We start from the raw sequence: 19,740 nt of genomic DNA on the forward strand, positions 1-19,740 counted from the left end.
TGTGTGTGTGTGTGTATAAACGTCATAATGTAAGATCTAGCACATAGTTTATGTAAATAATTGTAATATTAAAGCACAATCTGCAGTGTGTCATTGTTTCCTATTTCTTGCTTTTTATCACATTTACTTCTTGTCTTTTTGCCTCTTACTCAGTTTCTTCGTTTTCTGTCGCCCGAAATAAAAGTTGCCAAACTTTAGAAGAGACAAGAAATATGAAAAGAGATATGATTGTTGACAAAACGATTGCAAAGAAAAAAAAGGCAAGTAAAAAATAAGCAACAGGAAGCAAAGAACACATTATAGATTAGGCTTTAGCATAATAGTTTGTACGCGCTTTTGATATATGTTTCTATATGTTTTAAAGCGCATTCAAAGACTCACGATTCAATCCCATAACTCGAGACGAGCTGCCACGCTTGCATGTAAGCGTGTCAATTTTGCGGCATTTTGAAGACGGAGTTGACTACTTAGATTGGGAAGTGGGTGTTCACGGAATTCGCATAGAATTCCACAATGAGAAGGGTAATAAACGGACGGCTACTTACCTGCCCAGCGTAGCTATGGAGCAAGGTGCGTATCTGCGACCGTAGAATAAGACAAACAATGGAAACTCACCTCCCACGAGGAGGTCTTTATGAGGAATAACTTGTAATTTGATATTCAGGATGGGACCAGATACAAACGATAGATTCTCTGCTACATAAGGGTGGCTTCAAAGGCCTAGTCACACCTGATATCCGTCGTAGCCTGAAACTGACTCGCTATCAAAGCGAGGAGGTCACCGTGAGCTATCAGGATTACATGACGCATTGTCACAATCGAAGATGCTAGCAGATCGCCTGGGGTCCCGGCCAGGGATCCCTACCCCAACGATCCGCTGAGGCTCGTTATAACAACGCTCATATGGTCAATTCGCCTCATTTACAAAATGATAACGCTCGATACAATTCTTTCATGTCTGGCCAACAGTGTTTACAGATTGTCACGCAACCGAATCGTTCGACGTTCATACATCCATTACCCTTACCTCCGATCACCCCAGTTATGATACCGATACGTAACAATCCTCCTATTTGGTGGGATAATGCGGGTCCGTCCTATCCGTCTGCGCCGCTTTATCCTCGACCACCGCATCGTTTCTTAACGCAGGATGCCATGGAGCGTGGGGTACGTAAACGAAAATGACATTGGAGGCGGGTACTTGTTACAATTTTCCACTGTTTAAAGTGGTGCGTCTTTCTATGTCTTAGTGTACACAGCCTCCCATTTATGATACCGCATGCTCCGTCTTGAGATTAATAATAAATCATATATGATGGCATTGTCTAATTGTTGCACATTGTATTAAAAACAACAAGTAGTGACTTAAAAAATTTAAACCTATTAAATATTATATTTACATTGATGTATGTTTGCCAAATACTTTAGAATTAAAAAACAATTTCCTCAAATTTTACCGATTTCGGAGATTTATTGATAAATAATGAAAAAGCTTGGTTATATTACTCATTCAATTATTTAGTAGCTATATTATTTATTTTATTTTTTACATAAATTTATTTAATTTTAATTATGACAATTAACTTTGCCATCATATTGCGAAGAATCTGTTTGTATTTGCATCGATAATACAATTTAAGAATGATAATGAACATTTTTATAAGACAGTGATCATGCCTAAAATTCACTGCCTGCTTTCACATGATATAATGTACAAAATGATGTCGGAATTATTCCATTTTTTGTACAATGTGTATATGACATATAATATAATTCTCATACGTCAAGTGAAAATTAGTAAAATTTATAAGAATATAATTTCTTTCTGTTAATTCTGTTATTTATTGGTATAGAATATGCAATATAGAACATAAATTATGCATTAATTGCATTAGAAAAAAAAGATCTTTACCTTGTTAAAATACATTCGTTGTGCATTTAATCGCGTCAAAAAGACAGTAAGTTTGACAAAGAAATGATATAAATTTTCTGTGGTTAATTGTGATTTAGTTATTAAAGTATGAAAAGAAATCATACGTAGTAAAAGATATAAATATTAGACATGTAAGTTAGACATAAAAGAAAAAAATATATAAAAGATCTCATTGTGAGTTTGTGTTATTCGATTGATAAGCTATTGTAATTTCGTAATAGTTGCACAACTTGCAGTATCTTAAGCCGTGCATCTATTAATGTATATTTTACAAATTTTAATTTTCCAATCCTACAAAAATAAATTACTGATTTTTCGGCGTTAATTCTACTTCCCTTGAATTACCAGCTATTCTCAGTAGCGGACTTTAAACACTGCCAATTTAATCGTCTTATTATGTCTTTTATACTAATGCAATATTTGTTAGAAATAAATAAAATAATTGTTATTATATCTTATCTTTGTTGTAGTATGTGTTACTCTCTATGTTTATCCGTTATAGTATGCGTTATAGTATTATTATTTACGTAAAATGTTTGCATCGATAATAATTAGCGAGTTCCTAACATCTTGCCTTCTGTGAATCTTGGCATAAGAAACGTCCAACGAACTGCCACATACTGTCGATTCATGTGTGCTCATTTGATCTATCTATGGAACTCCATTTATGTAATAGACATTTATTACGGTTTATACGTATGAATGATGCATTTTCATCAGTGAGTACGAAAATAATTCTATCTGGCGTTGTGTAATTATATTTTGCAAGTAAATTGTATTCGTGTTTGTCGAAGAGTTTACGAAAAATACAAAAAAAGGAAAACCCACTTACTAAAAAAGTAAGTTATTGATGTTATCGCAATGCAATTAAATATATATAATCGTATTGAACACATTTAAGATCGATAATTATCATACGAATTTTACTGAATGAAATCATTCTGTATTTTATCAAACTGCCACAAAAATCTGTTCGATGTACGCATTTTATAATTGCATAGAGTAAGCATTTCACATGTATAGTTTATACTATACTTTTAATCTTTCTCTCGATAATTATTATAACATGAAATTACACGAAAATTATTAATAATTTCCAAAGCAAACCGTACTTGTCAGATTAATATTTATTATCGTACTTGGCATTATAACTGATACTAATATAACATTAATATCAAGCGAATGTACGCTCATTTTGATTGCATTTGTAAATTAATAATACAGCGAACCTATAGATTATTCTTTATTTATTTATAAGTCAGACACAGCGAACGTAACTCATTCTCTCTCTCTCTCTCTCTCTCTCTCTCTCTCTTTCTCTCCCCTCTCCCTCTCCCTTTCTCTCTCACTCTCCCTTTCCCTCTCCCTTCTCTTCTCACCTTCTGCTTAATTAAGAAGTCAGTAGAATATAAAAAATATTCATATAAAAAATATATCTTAAAGTACTATAGATAATTCTTATTGCAATGGAAAAATGAAATAAACTTTTATATTGTCATAAAAATCATCGTAATCAATTCTTTCCGCATTATTCCTTATCTCTTTCTCTGTTCAAAAAGCTCTTTATGACTTATATATTTTAACATGTAATTTTAATATATATTTAGTATCACAAAAATGCAGCGAAATGAAACGTATACTTATTTTGAATAAATGCGATAAATGTAAAAAGGCGTAGTTGAAAAATACAGATTTATACATAATGTAAAATATTTTGTTATATGTTACATAACATATGTATAAGTGTTCCAAAATTCATGAAAATCAAAATATTTTTAGGCACGAAAAACTAAGTAAGAAGTTCTTGCAATTTTTTATTCCAAGCAGTAGTTTTTGAAATACAATTGCTCAATTACAGAGGCTACAATTAGGCAGGTCACTGACGTGAGCCGATAGTATTGATAATTGCGCAATATGCTCATTAATATGGTCTAAATTTAATGTATTAATATTAGAAAATATGTTACCATACGCTTAATTGCGTAAAAATCAATTTTTTAATCAAACTTTTTATCGCACTCATTTCATTAAAATACGAAATAAATTATATAATATGTTAACGAGTGATACTTATGGATCAATTCTAAGCAAAATCGTAAAACGTAATGTGTTCTCGTAAAATTTTTAAAAATTTTAAAAATTTATGATTAGTATTCAAATTTTATGCGTATGTATCGTAAGATGTACAATTATTCATAAATATCTGAGATTTCTTGTAAATTGTATGACTAGTAAGAAGCTATCTGTAAAAATATTGTATGAAGGTATAAGCACTTAAAAATTCTTACAGGTTTAACAAGAATATGTTGCGAGCTTTACGATTCTGCTTAAAATTTAGGCATAGAATTCACTTTAGATAATCTAATTCGTATTTAAATTCACATCAATAATTTAAATAATTTGAACCAGAATTCAGAATAAAATTTTGATTTTCAAATAGAATCGTCTCTAAAAGTGAATTCTATTTTATATTTTCATTTACAATATGTTACAGTTTCTCTATTATTTATACAGGGTGTTCTAGGAAAAAGGTCATTCTGGGTAATAATGTTATCGATTATTGTAAAAATATTCATATAAATGCTTGTCTTATTCTGAACGGTTTCCGAGTTTTGAAGTGCAATTGCAAAAAAAATTACTGTTATAGACGCATACTTTTTCTAATAATTCATTGCTCAAATGACACACTTTTTAAATCAACGAATTGTAAATAAAAAGAAGCCAACGATTTTAAAAAATATTGGAATAATAATAAATGTAATTTATTTTAAATACATTTACTTTAGAGATCTTTTTTAAATCTTTGAGAGATCTTTGTAATAAACTTTCAAAAATTTTACTGTTCAAACTATCTTGGAAATCATTCAAAATAGGACACTCACAAAAAAATACATACTGTACGTAAACAATAATTATTTATGTTTTAAGTTCATAAATCCGTAAATCTACAATAAAGAAATTCATCACAAGCATAAGATTTATTAAAATATGTTCTAAATCCTAATACAATACTTCAATCAAAATCATTAAATTAAAACAAATTCAATTTGCTTATTACTCAAAGTCGCTTCTTCGATCAATCTTATAATATTCTTTTAAAAAAATGAATTCTTATTTTGAATATATATTAATAAGTTTTTCTCAAATTAATATTATTTATTAAAGATAACCCCGTTACTAAAAGAAAGAAAATAACAAATTAAATAATCACTTTTCTTATCAATAGAATGATATTTTTGTGCACGTATGAACATTTTCGTTTAAAATAATCGATACTATCTAGAAAATAAATCTGTCTTTCCGGGACACCCTGTATATGTATATTTAGATATATATATATAAATTTTTTATTATGCAATGACATGGTTGTGCGAGAGAGATGGCGCCGTAGTACCGCGCGCGAGTGCGATGCAACCGGCGTCGCGACGCACTCGCGTCCAACTATCTCAGACCGATCGGAGCCGCGTCGCGTCGTAGACGCGCGTATCAGCCGTGGCGTCGAATCCTACACGGTTCAACACGTTTTTCATGCATGCAGACGGAGTGCATACACGACGAGCGCGTCATCGCCGTATTTACGTACCGTGACAGTTCCTCGTATGGGAAAATTGACAGTGAATCCCGTAAACCGCTGTGATTGCCCGGTCGCCACGGGCGTCGACATATTGCGCGTGCTGTGTTTCAGACGAAGTTCTCGACAGTACGTTTTTTTTCCCCCTGATGCCATTCGTCCCGTCTCGTGCGAGAAATTAACAGTTCAAGAGGAATCGCGTCGTCATTTCAACGACGTATGTGTTCGTTCGCGTTCGTTCACGCCGGTTCGTACGCTACGCTCCATGTGCGACGTAGTTACGTGGTATCGCCGCTTCCACCCTCGCAAATGCGATCGGGGGTGCGCGATGGAACTCGACGCTCAACAGCGGCATGTCTTTTCGCAGCTGTCGCGGTAAGTAATCGCACGACTTTACGGTGTTGCGAAGAAGTTGAGGAAATACGAATTGAGACATTCGCTTAGACTTGTGTCGCTTTCACTCGCCGAGAACGCTAGTCTTGTATATAAACCTGTAACGCTAAATTAAATTCCTTCCGTAAACGAAAATGTCTTTTACATTCCGTTATGAATTTTATTAATAACTCAAATACTATATACGTTTATGTTTTCATACTACTGGTACATACTTTCAAGTTTATTATTCGTATATTACGACAAAAGAGAACAGGTTTTAAATTTTATATCTATAAGGTTAAACTGATGGACAATTCTTCGTTCCGCGCATATTTGTAAATTAATATTAAAATATTTAAAATCTAATTATTGTAACATGAGTAATAAATTGGAAAAATGTACCTACAATATGAAAATATAAATATATAATATTTGAATTATTAACAACATTAAAATATACCATGAAATAAAAAAGCCATTTTCGGCCACAGAAGGGATTTTATGCTTAAATTTTTTTGTAAATATTATATAATTTGTCTTCATTTACTTTCGAATCACGATTATTTGACTCTTAAAGCATTACTAAAGTATCTGATTTTTTTTAAGATAAATTTCGACAAATAAAAACATTGAACATTTAAAAAATAGATTACATATTTAAGTTAAAAATATTAAAATAAATTTCTAACTATAACTGAAAAATAATCATATTTATAAAATCTACATTATGTAGATTATTTTAAATAAAAAAAAATTAAGTATTTTATAGTAAATTACTTTAAATAAAAAAAATACTTAAGTATTTTATAGTAAATTATTAATTACTTTAATTACTTATAATAAATGATCTCACATGAATAAATCGCTTTGTTATGTTTTATAAGTTGTAAATTTGGTATTTTCCGGAATTATTTTGAGCAACAGAAATTATTTTTCCGATTTGTTGACATTCGTAATATACTGCACATGTTTGTGTGAATATATATGTATTGCAACAAAGTGTTTTTTAATTTTACTTATTACATATCTCATTATTTTATTATTAATTTATTATTAAAAATTGTAAGCAATTATAAATTGACTGTGTTTCGACAGAGAAAGCAGTTCTACAATTATTTAATAAAATTCTTCAATATGATTAACCTTAGTTTCTCATTGAATCTAAATGTATAAATCAATCGTATTAATATAATCAGTTACAAAGTTGTTTTCTCTGCTAAACACAGCGATTGTTAAAGAATCGTTATTCTTTTTCTGAGTTCGTGATGCTTAGTTTTCTTTTGTAAAAAGGAAGAACTAGATGATAAATAAATGTTTACACAAGAACCCTTGCATGTAGCGACCGCTCTGATGATGAGTACGATGACGACTCGCGGATGAACGAGTAAACAAACGTCGTTACGTCAGTCGATCGTATTGGAGCGCGTTAAAAGATGTGGGCGCGAAAAGAACGACAGGATGACGAAAATGGCGGGTGATGAAACAGCTGTTTTAACGCGCGCCGCGCCATCTGGTGGGGCGCGCGCGCGACACGGCACGCTAAGGCAACGAAGAGAACAACGGCGGCAGCGACGACGACGACGACGGCGGCGGCCGCGACGAGCGGACGATAGTGAGACGTATACGGCTCGTTCGTGTCCGCAGTTCGGGTCCGCAGTGGTCGACGGCGACGGTTGAAACGGTAATATGGCTGCTGGTTGTTGCGGTACGAAAAAGCAGAAGCTCAACAACAATTCCGCGGGCGTACCGTGCAACGGCACAGCGGTGCTGTCGAATGGCACGCGTATACGTAATACACCGATCGTGCAGCCCGAGATGGGTTTCTACTGCTTCGACGTCCTCTACTGCCAACTGCACCAACTTGACCCACCAAAACCGCCCAACTTCAGCAACGAAGCATTGTGAGTTTAGACCCACCTACTGAGCTAGTCACCTCAGCGTCCAACGTATCCCTTCCTCCCTGTCCCGACTATGCGTCGCGTGCCACATTTCTCTCTCTCTCTCTCTCTCTCTCTCCCCCCCCCCTCCCTCGCTCTCTCGCACTCTCGCACTCTTGCCTTTCCCATGCACGTCTTCATTGCCCCGCTTCCCCAGGTCCCTCTTTTGCCCATTCTGCATCATGGCATCTTTTTTTTTCCTTTTCATGGCTGTCCTTTTTCTGCTCCACCCACACCAGTGCATCTCTTTGTTGAAACCATCGCTGTGCTTTTGTGCCTTCAACCATCATGGAGTAAAGAGCAGAGAGAGGAGAGGGGGGCGGGACGAAATGCAAAAAAAACGCCTCCTGAAGGATGCCTTTTATTTTTTTGCAATTTTTTACTCCGTCTGGCTTGTGCTGCTGACCTTCCGCCGAGGTTGTACCAGACACTAGCATTGTTTTGCTTCTGAATAATTTACTGAAATGTAAACGTTTTTTGGAATGTGTTTCTTTTTACTTTCTCAGTTAGTCCCTTAGATTTTAGATCTTAGAGATAGAGATTTGTACCATGATTTATCTATATTTCACTACTTTACTCTTTCTGTACTTTACTCTTTTGCTCCTTTTATTTAGAAGAGATTATTATTGATTACGCTAGCATGATACATTTTATTATAATGATGTTTACACAAACTGTTTACATAGAGATAGTAGTATAAACATTATATTTAAATATTGATTTAAGAAGCTGGTTATTTAGCAGTTTTATACTTGTGTAACTAAAATTATTGAAAATTTAATTTAATAGCACATGCTCTTTCATAATAGAGAATTAACGTTCAATGAATTAAGTTTTGAAGTCCTGTGATTTTATTTTATCATTAACGCATTTTCTTTCATGTCTTTCTAGTCCTCTGTTTGTAACATGGACTATTGGAAAGGATATGCGACTACGCGGCTGTATTGGTACATTCAATGCCATGCACTTACATGCAGGACTTAGGGAATATGCTACTACTAGGTAACATATATATCTATTCTAACTGGATAATTCCACCTTTCGGTAAACTTCAGCACATATTTTTATTCTTTTATGTTCTTTTATTCATCCAGTAAGTAAATTATATACCAATTTTCATTCAAAAATGGAATAACCCTAAATTGGCTAGGCTAGAATTTTGGATTATACTTTTTAAACAATCAATTGTATTTCACAATGCTTTCAAACAAACAATTGTGTTTCACAGTGCTTTCAAAGATTCACGGTTTAATCCTATAACACGAGAGGAACTTCCACGCTTACATGTAAGCGTTTCTATACTGCGGCATTTTGAAGACGGCGTGGACTACTTAGATTGGGAGATAGGAGTCCATGGGATTCGCATAGAGTTCCATAATGAAAAAGGCAACAAGAGAACTGCTACTTACTTACCTGATGTTGCGACTGAACAAGGTTTGTAAATATATTCATGTCCTGTGGATTATTAAGGAAATATTCTATTAATCTTCATGTTTTTTAAATGTATGCTTTCGTCTCCACTAAATTGACACTTTTTTTTTATTAGGTTGGGACCAGATACAAACTATAGACTCGCTATTACATAAGGGTGGTTACAAGGGCTTAGTTACACCGGATATTAGACGCAGTGTAAAACTGACGCGATACCAGAGCGAGAAGATTACTGTAAGCTATCAAGACTACATGACACATTGGCATAACCGGCGATGCTAGCAGCTGGCTTGGGGTCCTATCCAGGGGCCCCCTTGCCAAACGCCCGGCACATTTTGTTACAAAAATATTTCAGATACAGTTAACGCATCTTACTCACAATACAGTACCACTCAATATAATTCTTTCATGGCCAATCAACAGCATACGTTAGTTATGGTTCAGCCGAATCACCCCACATTTATACACACACTTCCGCTGCCACCAATTCCCCCGGTTGTGGTACCTATGCAAAACTATCCGCCATTCTGATGAAATTATGCATACCGCATCCTTCAGTACGCTATATCGTTATTTGTTACAACTTTTGTAATGCAAAGAAATGAATTAAATGCTTAAAAGAATATAACTGAAGGCGGCTGTTATGTATTATCGTCTATTGCTTGAATTGATTATACATTTTGATTGTTTACTGCAGCATTTATTGTCTTTTTTTCTTTTATTCTTATGCGATTTATTCGTCTGTGAAAAGAAATGTGAAAATATAATTTTCAGTATGGTGGCAATGTTCTTCCAAAATATTTGTTATAAGCATAAATAATATTGTCGGCATAGAAACATTTGTATATGGTAGATTCTTGTTCTCAAGATTGTACAATTTTATGATTGTTAAATTTGAACTGAAAACGAAAATCTATTTGCGAACAATGTAAGTTCAGTTTGCTGTCGAACATATGGCTAGCCATTGATCGTTATGATGTAAATACTATACAATTATAGCTTTGCCATTATGCCATCATGCTAGAACATTAGATACTCATATTAGTATTTGTGACGAGCAACAAAAAATTTCCGAATACATAATACTATTTATATAATTAATTGTGACTATATTAGTCCATTCATTCTATAATGCACAAATTTATCATAATCGCCTGTCATTACAGATTTAAATTATTAGTAAATACTTGTGAGCACAATGAAATACTTTGATCTTTTTTTTAATAATTAAGGAAAAATATTTAATTGGAATATTCAGTAAAACAGTACAGATGCGCTATTATGTAGAACGCATAAAAGTTATTTTCTTTCTAAGATCTAATGTAATCGTTAATTATTCATATTTGCGTAATATTTGACACTATAACACTATTATAATATCTGAACAAAATTTCTTTGCATCAATGGTATAAATTTTTCTTTCTAAGGTGGGAGCATGAAGTTTTGCGTAACGCATAATGTATGAAAAAATGAACCAATCAAAATGCTTCATTTTCTTATGCATTATACCAAAATCTGTGCTCCTATCTTTATGCGCTTTCTACAATAAGTCATTAGCTAAACTTTAAGTCTTAAGCCATAAGAAATTGATCAATTACAGTCGAATGTGAGGGGAATATTCGACTATGATTAGTCAATTTCTTATGGCTTATAGCTTAATAAACTTAAATAGTGACTTCTTTTGTAGAAAGCCCATTACTGTTATTAAATGCTGTCTTATACTAATTTCTTTATAGACATCGATCTTTTTTATTTGTTTTTATTAACAAATATGGAAAAAAAACTTGTACAAGAAACATAAAAGTGACATGTAGATATGTCGTATAAATTGTTAATGTTACATTTATACCATTCCTACAATGAAGTTTTAAATGTTTTGATTATAGTCCAAAGTTTTATTACAGCAAAGGATTCGTTATACTAACAATAATAATTTTATTTCTAAAAATTATGTCTAATTTTTTTAAATTTCTACCATCTTTATGCAAATTTGTTATTACAAAATCTAATTTTAAAAACTTTTATTATGATTTGCTTTAATCTATATCGGTAGATAAACTTTAGAATGGGACCTCTACTGTAAATAAGCAATGGACTACATCACCACTAACAAAAAATAGGTATAGACATAATATATAGGTGTAAGACATTAAAACAAAAATGACGATCTCATTGTGATGTTGATTGCTGTGCAAATCATGGTAATGACTCATTCATTATAATCAGCTAAAATCTTTTCCAACTTAAAAGTAGATAAAAGTAATATGGAAAAGAGCAAAAATACAGTTATATGTACTATAGCAATTGAATTATGGCTAACGTGCATTTCATGAAATGGCACAGAAAATGAAAAACATCTGGAAAACATCTGTCAGTGTATGTACCTTAAATGCGCGGTATGTTAAACAGCATTGTCACATATATAAATAGAAGAGAGAGAAAGTTCAGGCATATTTTATATTAAACTGTCTTGCTTCTTAGATTCCACGGCTATATGATAGCTGATTTCATTCACTGCCAACATAACCATTGTTGTAGGTATTATACAAATCCTACTCTTATACCGAAAAAATAAACGGATCATATTGTTATACTTTGGTTGAATTGATGCGTCTGCATCTGGTGTTATCTTTTATATATTCTTATCGCATACACATAGTTCCTGGGATCTCCTTGCTACTCGGGCCCCTGTATGACGTCCAGTAAACTGCCAGTAATATACTTAACTCTAGAGTAGTTGGCAAATCAAAACCGTGGTCACCTATGCCCAATTTGACTTTAGAAACCAAACCATATGAAGAAAGATTTCTTTTTTTTCCTAATTAAAATATGTAGAAAAATGTATAATATAGGCATATAAAATAAGAATACTACATTTTTGTTTATATAAGCTGGGGTAGAAATTCAAGAAGTTCCCAAATTTAATTATATGACGTTGAAGTAGTTCGTTTAACATAATAGAAGAATAAGCGTAATTTGACCTCGGTCGTAATTCATATCTATTAAATATTGGAAGCCTGCGTAAAATATTTCTAGATTTTTCCACGATGAAATATGTATCTAATCGGAGTAATTGAAAATATCGAATTTGCTATTTTACTTGAGCCTATAAATAAATTCGTATTATATTTAACATTAATAATGAAATATACGTTTGACTCGATATTAAGTAAGTTAAACTTTATATTAAATAAGTGAGTCAACATTATATGAAAAAACTCTCTTAAATCAGAAAAGTTGCATTGTATTATCAACATTTAAAGCAGCGATCTTTTTAAACAGTTGGAAAGCGTTTATTACTATAACAAATCATATGGTGCCTAGACATTGGATTAATTTTGAGAAAAGGAATAGAAATGTACGAGACGCATAGTGAATATCAGTGAATGATTATAACTAGACATCTTATAATATTATGTCAATGAAATAAAAATACATTTTATATTCTACAAAACTCATTTTATATTCTTCTGTTGTCCTTATAATATTATTAAATATTGATCTAATATAGAATGGACTTTAAATATCAATTTTATATTTGTATATATATATATATATATATATATATTTTACTACAATTATATATACAATAATTATATACACTATAATGCAATAAAATTCAAAGAATATTATTTTCAAATTTCTGCTCTTTTTCTTCTTCTATTAAATGTTGCATATCTAACATTCGAAAATAAGATTTGATTTCTGAATATGTTATAAAACCAGCTAGTAACGCATGAAAAGTAAAAATCATTGCAATCTTGGGAAACATCGGCTGATAGAGTGATAGGACATGTATAAATATTCCTCTTATGTCAGTTACGTGTGGCACATATATTCCACAGCCAGTAGCAATCTGTGATTCAAATATAAGATGTAATAAAACTAATCAAAAGAGTATCAATATCGTAAAAAACAGTAATAGAAAGCAAAATTTTGTCACTTACTGAGAAGTTTCCAAGCGGTACAAGTATCAATGGCAAAAACACTCCGCTAAAAGTTTGCATCAAAGCAGATTTAGACTCCAAGCATAGAGGACATGGTATCTCTAATAATAATAGCTTATTCATGATCAACTGAAAGATATATATAATATTTTGTATTATCAAACTCCTTGCTTGGGTCGTTGATCCAACCCATAAAACATACTTTATTCAAGAGACATCCTGAAAAGGATAAGAAATTCATAATAGAGCTCTAGGTGCACCAGAGTAATGCAAAGGCCCACCACGTATTGAGAAATCTGATAACCATATTAAAAATTTACTAAGCTTATTTAGGTTATTTAGGTTTATTCACTTAGCCTTGTACTGAACTTACTTATCCTGTAAAGAAAAATGGATTGAAATGAATATAGATTTTTAAAAGTATGCATTTGCGAACATTGAAATAAATCCTTTTTAATCTTAATGTATTTTTATTTATTTATAGGATGTGCATAAAGCATATTTCTATGCCTTTTAATAAAAAAAAAAATTTCAGTTCTTTAAATGCATCGTGAAATACTACTCAATTTAAAACCTTAAATAGGTTGAATAGGAAATACAGTTTGTCAATCCAATTATATCTAAAAAAAACTTTTCTCATCCAATTGAATATAAAAAAAGTGAAAATAAAGCATTTGGATTAAAATGGATTAAAATTTCAATTCATTTTAATCCATTCTCGCTTATTGGGTATTATTTATTATTTATTTATAGGACAACAGATCAGATCCAAAATAGTGGTCAAAATAGCCACTGAAAAAGTTATTAGCATTTGACTCAGATAAAAGAATTACGCTACTCTGATACATCCAGAGCTATAGAGAGAGGACATAAGAATGTCTTTTAAACGTCTTTAAAATGTCTCTTGGACATCATGCTGTATAGGAATTTAATCAGTTTTTGCGTCAATACCTCCGTATGGACTATAGCTGTCACTGCAGCTGGCGATACTGCGAGACCTATCATTGTAGGAAATACCCCATCTCGGAGCTTCATCCTCGCTCTAAATCGGTGATTCAAATAAAGACTAGTGATCACCGTCGTGCCGATCAGAATACCGCGTCCAACTATCAATGGCCATCTAGGTTAAAAGATTTATTATTTTACCAGGTGTTACCGCGAAGAAAATTTTTTTTGTACAATTCTTCGTGCCCGCACTAACGGGTCTAAACGATGAAACAAATCGTCTAAAGTGTTATCGAGAGAGAAATATGGCTTTTTAATAGAGAATAATGTAATGGGCTTATGTACACATCACTCTGTGGTTTCCAACTTCTGATAGTATGATATTGTCTCGCTATACGATCGCGTTTCGTGACAAAGGCAGGATTTTTCGATTCATCCTGCTGTGCATCGCGGATTATAATTGGTCGCTGTGCTATATCACCCATCTTTTTTATGAGGCTTCGTGATATTCATACAAAACACGTGCTCACACGCACAAGTCACAATTCACAGTCATACTCATAACGTGCTTTCGACAGTGTTGCCAGATCCCATCACTGCCCATGCGAATGCTACACGCATGCGACCAATCAAAATTGTCAAAGTGTGACGTCACAAATAAGTGGTAAATTTAAAACTGTTATTTTCAAATAGCATCTTATGTTAGCAGCTCGTCAAATATATTATTTTGATTTCAAGTTTACAGGAAAAATCTGTTTTAGAATAATATTTTACAAACTAATAAATATCTTGTAACTTAACTAAAAAATATCCTATACTTTTCTTTTGATGGCAATATGAAGCATAATGCATCGAAGTGGAACATATCATAACTGAACACGAGCAAAATTATATATAGTTTATTTTTTTACATTTATGCATTTACAACAAATGGAAAATAGAGGCCTTAATGCCTATTACACACAGGATACGACGAGAGATGAGCAATATCCAATAAGAAATCTGCTTTGTATCATTATGTGCAAAAAAGCACATGCAAAAAAGCATTTTACGATATAAAACTCGATATATAATGTAAGAAATTTATTTATTAATATAAAAAGTAACGACTCTTTACATTTTGAATGATGGTAACGGTAATGAATTACTTTTGCAAATCAATAACGAGCAATCAGGGGCGGAACACGGTAAGCGAGTTCGAAAAGGGAGGGAAGGGCGCCATGTTTTAGAAGCGCCTAATACCGCGTACCTATATTATACTGAATAAGATTGAAATACATTTTTTTCAATAAATTGCGAAATATATAAAAGTCTTGAATTATTGAACTATGCAGCATTATAAAGCAAATAGTTATGATTCGTGACTTTTTTATGCATTCCCAAATTCCTAAAAAAAAAATTTCAATTTTAGTAACATCAAGTGTATGTCAATATATATATATCTTTCGATATTTGCAATCTTCTTTTTTTTTTCAACATTCTTTTTTTCGTTTTTTTATATAATATCTGTCATTTTTTTTATGATTCTTTCACGAGATTCGAATAAAAATATATGCCGGTGAATAGTCGAATGTAACTTTCTTATTTTTGTTTTGTTTAATTTTTTAAATTAAAAAATTAAATTTAATTTTTTGAAAAATATTTAACAAATATTTTACACAAGTAGTAATTACTGTGATAAAGACATATGCAATGTTTAGTGATGTTTTTGTCTCTAGGAAATGAATAAATTCTCTATTAGATATCGGATCAACATGTCGAAGCATAATTTAATTTTTCTTTTTGCAGCTAAACAGAACAGACCATTGATTCAGAGTTGAGATCGAGACAAGATAAGTGCTATTTGTATTGAATAGACATTCAATACGGATATATATATATATAATTATACAAAAATGTTTTATGTATAATTATATATAATTATATAAAATTATACATAATCATATAAAAAATTGACATATTTTATATACAATTATATATCATTATTTATAAAATATGTCCATATATATTATATTTTTTCCCGGGAATTATTGTGTAAATTTTACAAAAGTAAGTTGATGATTATAGCATTCATCTGAATAACATAGTTTACATAAATTTTATATTACATACCTAATAATATTATACATACATTTATTTACAATAAAGTTAATTACAGTATTAACGCGTTACATAATTTGTACGTGTATAAAATTTTACAAAAAAAGTTTAATTTCAGAATAGCTGGAAGTTTAATAAAATTTGAAACTAATTTCGTTTATTTTTACATTTGATAATTAGAACGGGATTCTGATAATTAAATAAAACTTAAAATTAATTTAAAATTTTATTCAATTTTTAATCCCTCATTTCCAATTATTAAGTGTGTATAAATCATGAGAACCGAAAACAATTCGAATTAATCGAATAAATTTTGCACAATTTTGGTAGTTTGTAATTTTAAATTTATTAAAAGAAAAGAGCTTTTAGTTTTCGAGATTTGGATCTCTGCTATTAAATTCATATATATAATGAGCAATTATATTAATTTGTTTTATTTTTATCATTTCCATAGATTACTGCTCATATTTTGTATATCGCTAATTTAATTAAAACAATGGAATTAATCAATTTAAAACAAGGAATGTATTGATTTAAATTTATTATTATTCATTAATTATAAGTGTATTAATATATGTTGTTTACTTCAAAAATAACACATAATGGATTGATTTATCTTGATGTGAAAATCTGTTTAATAGATGTCTATTGAGCATCAAAAATTTAATTGTGATATTACTTCAGTAATTTAATTCTTTGTGTTTTTAAGTCTCGAAAAATTAATTCGGCGCGCAGTTCAAATTGCTACAAATATAGTATATATGCATGCATGTACATATAGTATATAAATTCACGTTGAATTATTTAAGCATTAAAGATTCAGTTTCGACCGTTATGAGACTTTTATTTCCTATTCCCTATTGCTTGTGTTTTCACATGTACACGGATGAAACGACTACGGTTGCCACAATCAAAAATAGTCTATCCATACATTTTTTGATTATAAGAAGTACGATTGTGACTCTTTACAATCATAACTGTAAGATAATCATAATTTTAACGGTTATGGCGATAAAGATATGTCCATACGGTTATCACGTACAATCAAATGCCGAAGATAACTATAACTTTCAAACTTCATAACTCAAAAAGTACTTAATGAAAAAAATATTGATTATAGTGTTTTAAAGTGCTTTCGAGATAAGCTACAAAAATATGCAATGAAAATGGAGGTTTTTATTTAAAAAAATCAACGTAAACTCGATCTGACTTTAACAAATTTGGTTACTTATCAAGGTCAAACTAATAAGATCAGTAAATAGATCTTTTTAAATCATACAACTTTTGTCAGAACATTTTTTCGATTAGACCTTATCCTGCGAAAATAAAAGGATGGCCTGAATTCGATATAACACACATATTCTCTGTGAATTTATATATGTATATGTATATTATACATTTAGTGGAATTTATTACAAGAAATTACATTATGTATCGACAATTTAGAAATTAATAAATATACATATGTGATTTCATTATCATAACGGAAAATTTACAATTTTAGAAAGGTCTTATATTTAAAATCTTCATAACATAGCTAAAAAAATTATTGAAATAAAAAAAATGCATTTTATAGAAAATGAACAATACGTTTATAATTTTTTACCAGCATTTCAAGATCATCTTTTTCACAGAAAAATGTTAAATGTTGCAGAAAAGCTATTTTTTGCGTATTATACGTCAATTATTTCGAAAACTTGACGTGATGGAGAAATTTGATTTACAGTATTGAGTGTGCGTTTTCAGCATTCAAGAATCCGAGCGCAGAAAAATCTATCTAAGAAACCTTATTGGAAGTAATTTTTTGCTATGTATTTGTGTTATTTAGACTTCTATAAGTAGACTGTCGATTTCGCCGACATGTTTGAAGATAGGTTGGGCAGCACTATGTTTAATTTTTTACATTCACACATATATATTGTAAATTACACGGATAATTATTGCTCAGTATACGTCATATATTCACAGACTGAACGTATGCATGTGCTTGAGCAAAAAAAAAGAAAGAATAGCTCGGAATCAGGTTCGTCTCTTTCTATCACATTGAATCAGCAGTCTACTTATAGAAATCTGTGATGTTATTTGAATTTAGAAAATAATTAATTGATAAAAATATTGGATTAGACAAATGATCTTGTTTTTTTCATCCAGTAAATTATATTTATTAAGCATTATTATGTAGTTATTTAATATGGCCCAAATAATATGGGAGATAATGGAAGATTACAAACAGTAAAATAAGATCAGTTGTTTAATCAGAAAGAATTTTAACTTTACATATAAAACATATTTAAGCGCCTTTAATAAAAAAATAAGAAAACTTTTGGTTTATTTGTGCATAAAGTTGAGGAAATTTTAATATATAAATAATACATTATATAAATAATTTGTTACATACAAATAAATATAATTTTTAGTATTTGTATTAATAATATTGTATAATTTTATTTAAATATAAAAATATTTATTATATGTACAAGTGAATTAAGAACAAATGTTGTAAGCGTACTTCGCACATTGTGTTGTGTTCCAATTAATATAAATGAAACTTAAGATTTGTGTGAGTATTGTGCTAATATTTTTATTTTTTATATGTGAAGAAAAGAAAAAATAATGTTATTTAAATTGAATACGATTTTCGTCATTGTTTTATCTTTTCTCATTTTTAATTCTAAATTATCGTGCATGCTTAAACTGAAATTTTTTCGTTGATTTATTTGGTTGATTACAATTAGCTATTTCTTTTTAGTTTACAATTGTTTATGTAAATTACTTAATAATAATATGTACATTATTAAGAAAAGTATATATGTTACTTCTATTTTTCATAATCGGATATTTCTCATAATTACATTAATTAAATACTATTCTATATTTAGAAAGAGTTAGAAAATTTGCTACGTTCAAGTCGAGAGGTAAACTCTGACCAAAATCCTATACCACCAATGCCTAATAATAATGCCTAATTCCTGGGCATTACTGCCAAATTTTTTACGTAATGCTCAATAAAGCCCTATAATGCCCAGTAATGCCCACTAATATCCCAGTAATGTCTCAAATGTGTAGATTTAATTAAAATGTATAAATTTAAATTAAAACGTTTAAATTTAATTAAATGATTTAACAATCGCCGTATTACAAATAAAATAAAAAATTAAATTATTTTTTCAGTTTAATGCATGTGCAAAGATAATATACAATGAGTAGAGGTGAGAGATATTTTTATATATCTATTCTTTAAAACGTTTTTTTATCAACTCAGCTGATCTTACTATTAAATTATTAAATAATGTAGGTTTGCTGAGACGAAATAAAAATATTACATTGAAACTACAATTTGTTAAATCATTATTCGTCATATCAATAATACTCGATATCGATATCGATATCGATATTATCAATCTATCGTAAAAAACATTTTGTAATAAATGCAAGAAAACAAATTCGATTATAAGTTTTCTATAGACCGATCAGATAGTTCGATAAATGTATTCAAATGAC

At 30.6% G+C, this 19,740-nt stretch overlaps 3 protein-coding genes across 4 annotated transcripts in view; 2 read left to right on the forward strand and 1 right to left on the reverse strand.

Annotated features, from left to right (window-relative positions):
* LOC108747806 overlaps positions 1-10,424 on the forward strand; it is a 12,050-nt gene extending 1,626 nt beyond the window's left edge. The window contains 7 exon segments of the mRNA XM_018485610.1: positions 365-570; positions 665-809; positions 888-1,167; positions 7,497-7,780; positions 8,708-8,818; positions 9,045-9,250; positions 9,363-10,424. Of these exon segments, the coding sequence (XP_018341112.1) occupies positions 365-570; positions 665-809; positions 888-1,167; positions 7,497-7,780; positions 8,708-8,818; positions 9,045-9,250; positions 9,363-9,529 (1,399 nt within the window). The 3' untranslated portion in view covers positions 9,530-10,424.
* LOC108747805 lies at positions 5,378-7,429 on the forward strand. The gene is made up of 2 exons (XM_018485609.1): positions 5,378-5,879; positions 7,219-7,429. Exons 1-2 carry the CDS (start codon positions 5,533-5,535, stop codon positions 7,265-7,267), a joined length of 396 nt encoding a protein of 131 aa, XP_018341111.1. The 5' UTR covers positions 5,378-5,532; the 3' UTR covers positions 7,268-7,429.
* Positions 10,425-12,866: 2,442 nt separating the features above from the next.
* LOC108747804 lies at positions 12,867-14,745 on the reverse strand. 2 transcript variants are annotated; one of them, XM_018485607.1, is made up of 4 exons: positions 14,485-14,745; positions 14,146-14,314; positions 13,195-13,323; positions 12,867-13,103 (listed from the first exon to the last, which is right to left on the reverse strand). In XM_018485607.1, exons 1-4 carry the CDS (start codon positions 14,622-14,624, stop codon positions 12,867-12,869), a joined length of 675 nt encoding a protein of 224 aa, XP_018341109.1. In that variant the 5' UTR covers positions 14,625-14,745. The 2 variants fall into 2 exon arrangements, with proteins under 2 accessions (XP_018341109.1, XP_018341110.1); XM_018485608.1 differs by lacking the exons at positions 12,867-13,103; positions 13,195-13,323 and adding exons at positions 13,360-13,413; positions 13,568-13,572 and having other exon boundaries at positions 14,485-14,743.
* Positions 14,746-19,740: the final 4,995 nt, after the last annotated feature.

Source organism: Trachymyrmex septentrionalis, unplaced genomic scaffold, assembly GCF_001594115.1.
Source record: "Trachymyrmex septentrionalis isolate Tsep2-gDNA-1 unplaced genomic scaffold, Tsep1.0 scaffold20, whole genome shotgun sequence".
NCBI classification, from domain to species: Eukaryota; Metazoa; Arthropoda; class Insecta; order Hymenoptera; family Formicidae; genus Trachymyrmex; species Trachymyrmex septentrionalis.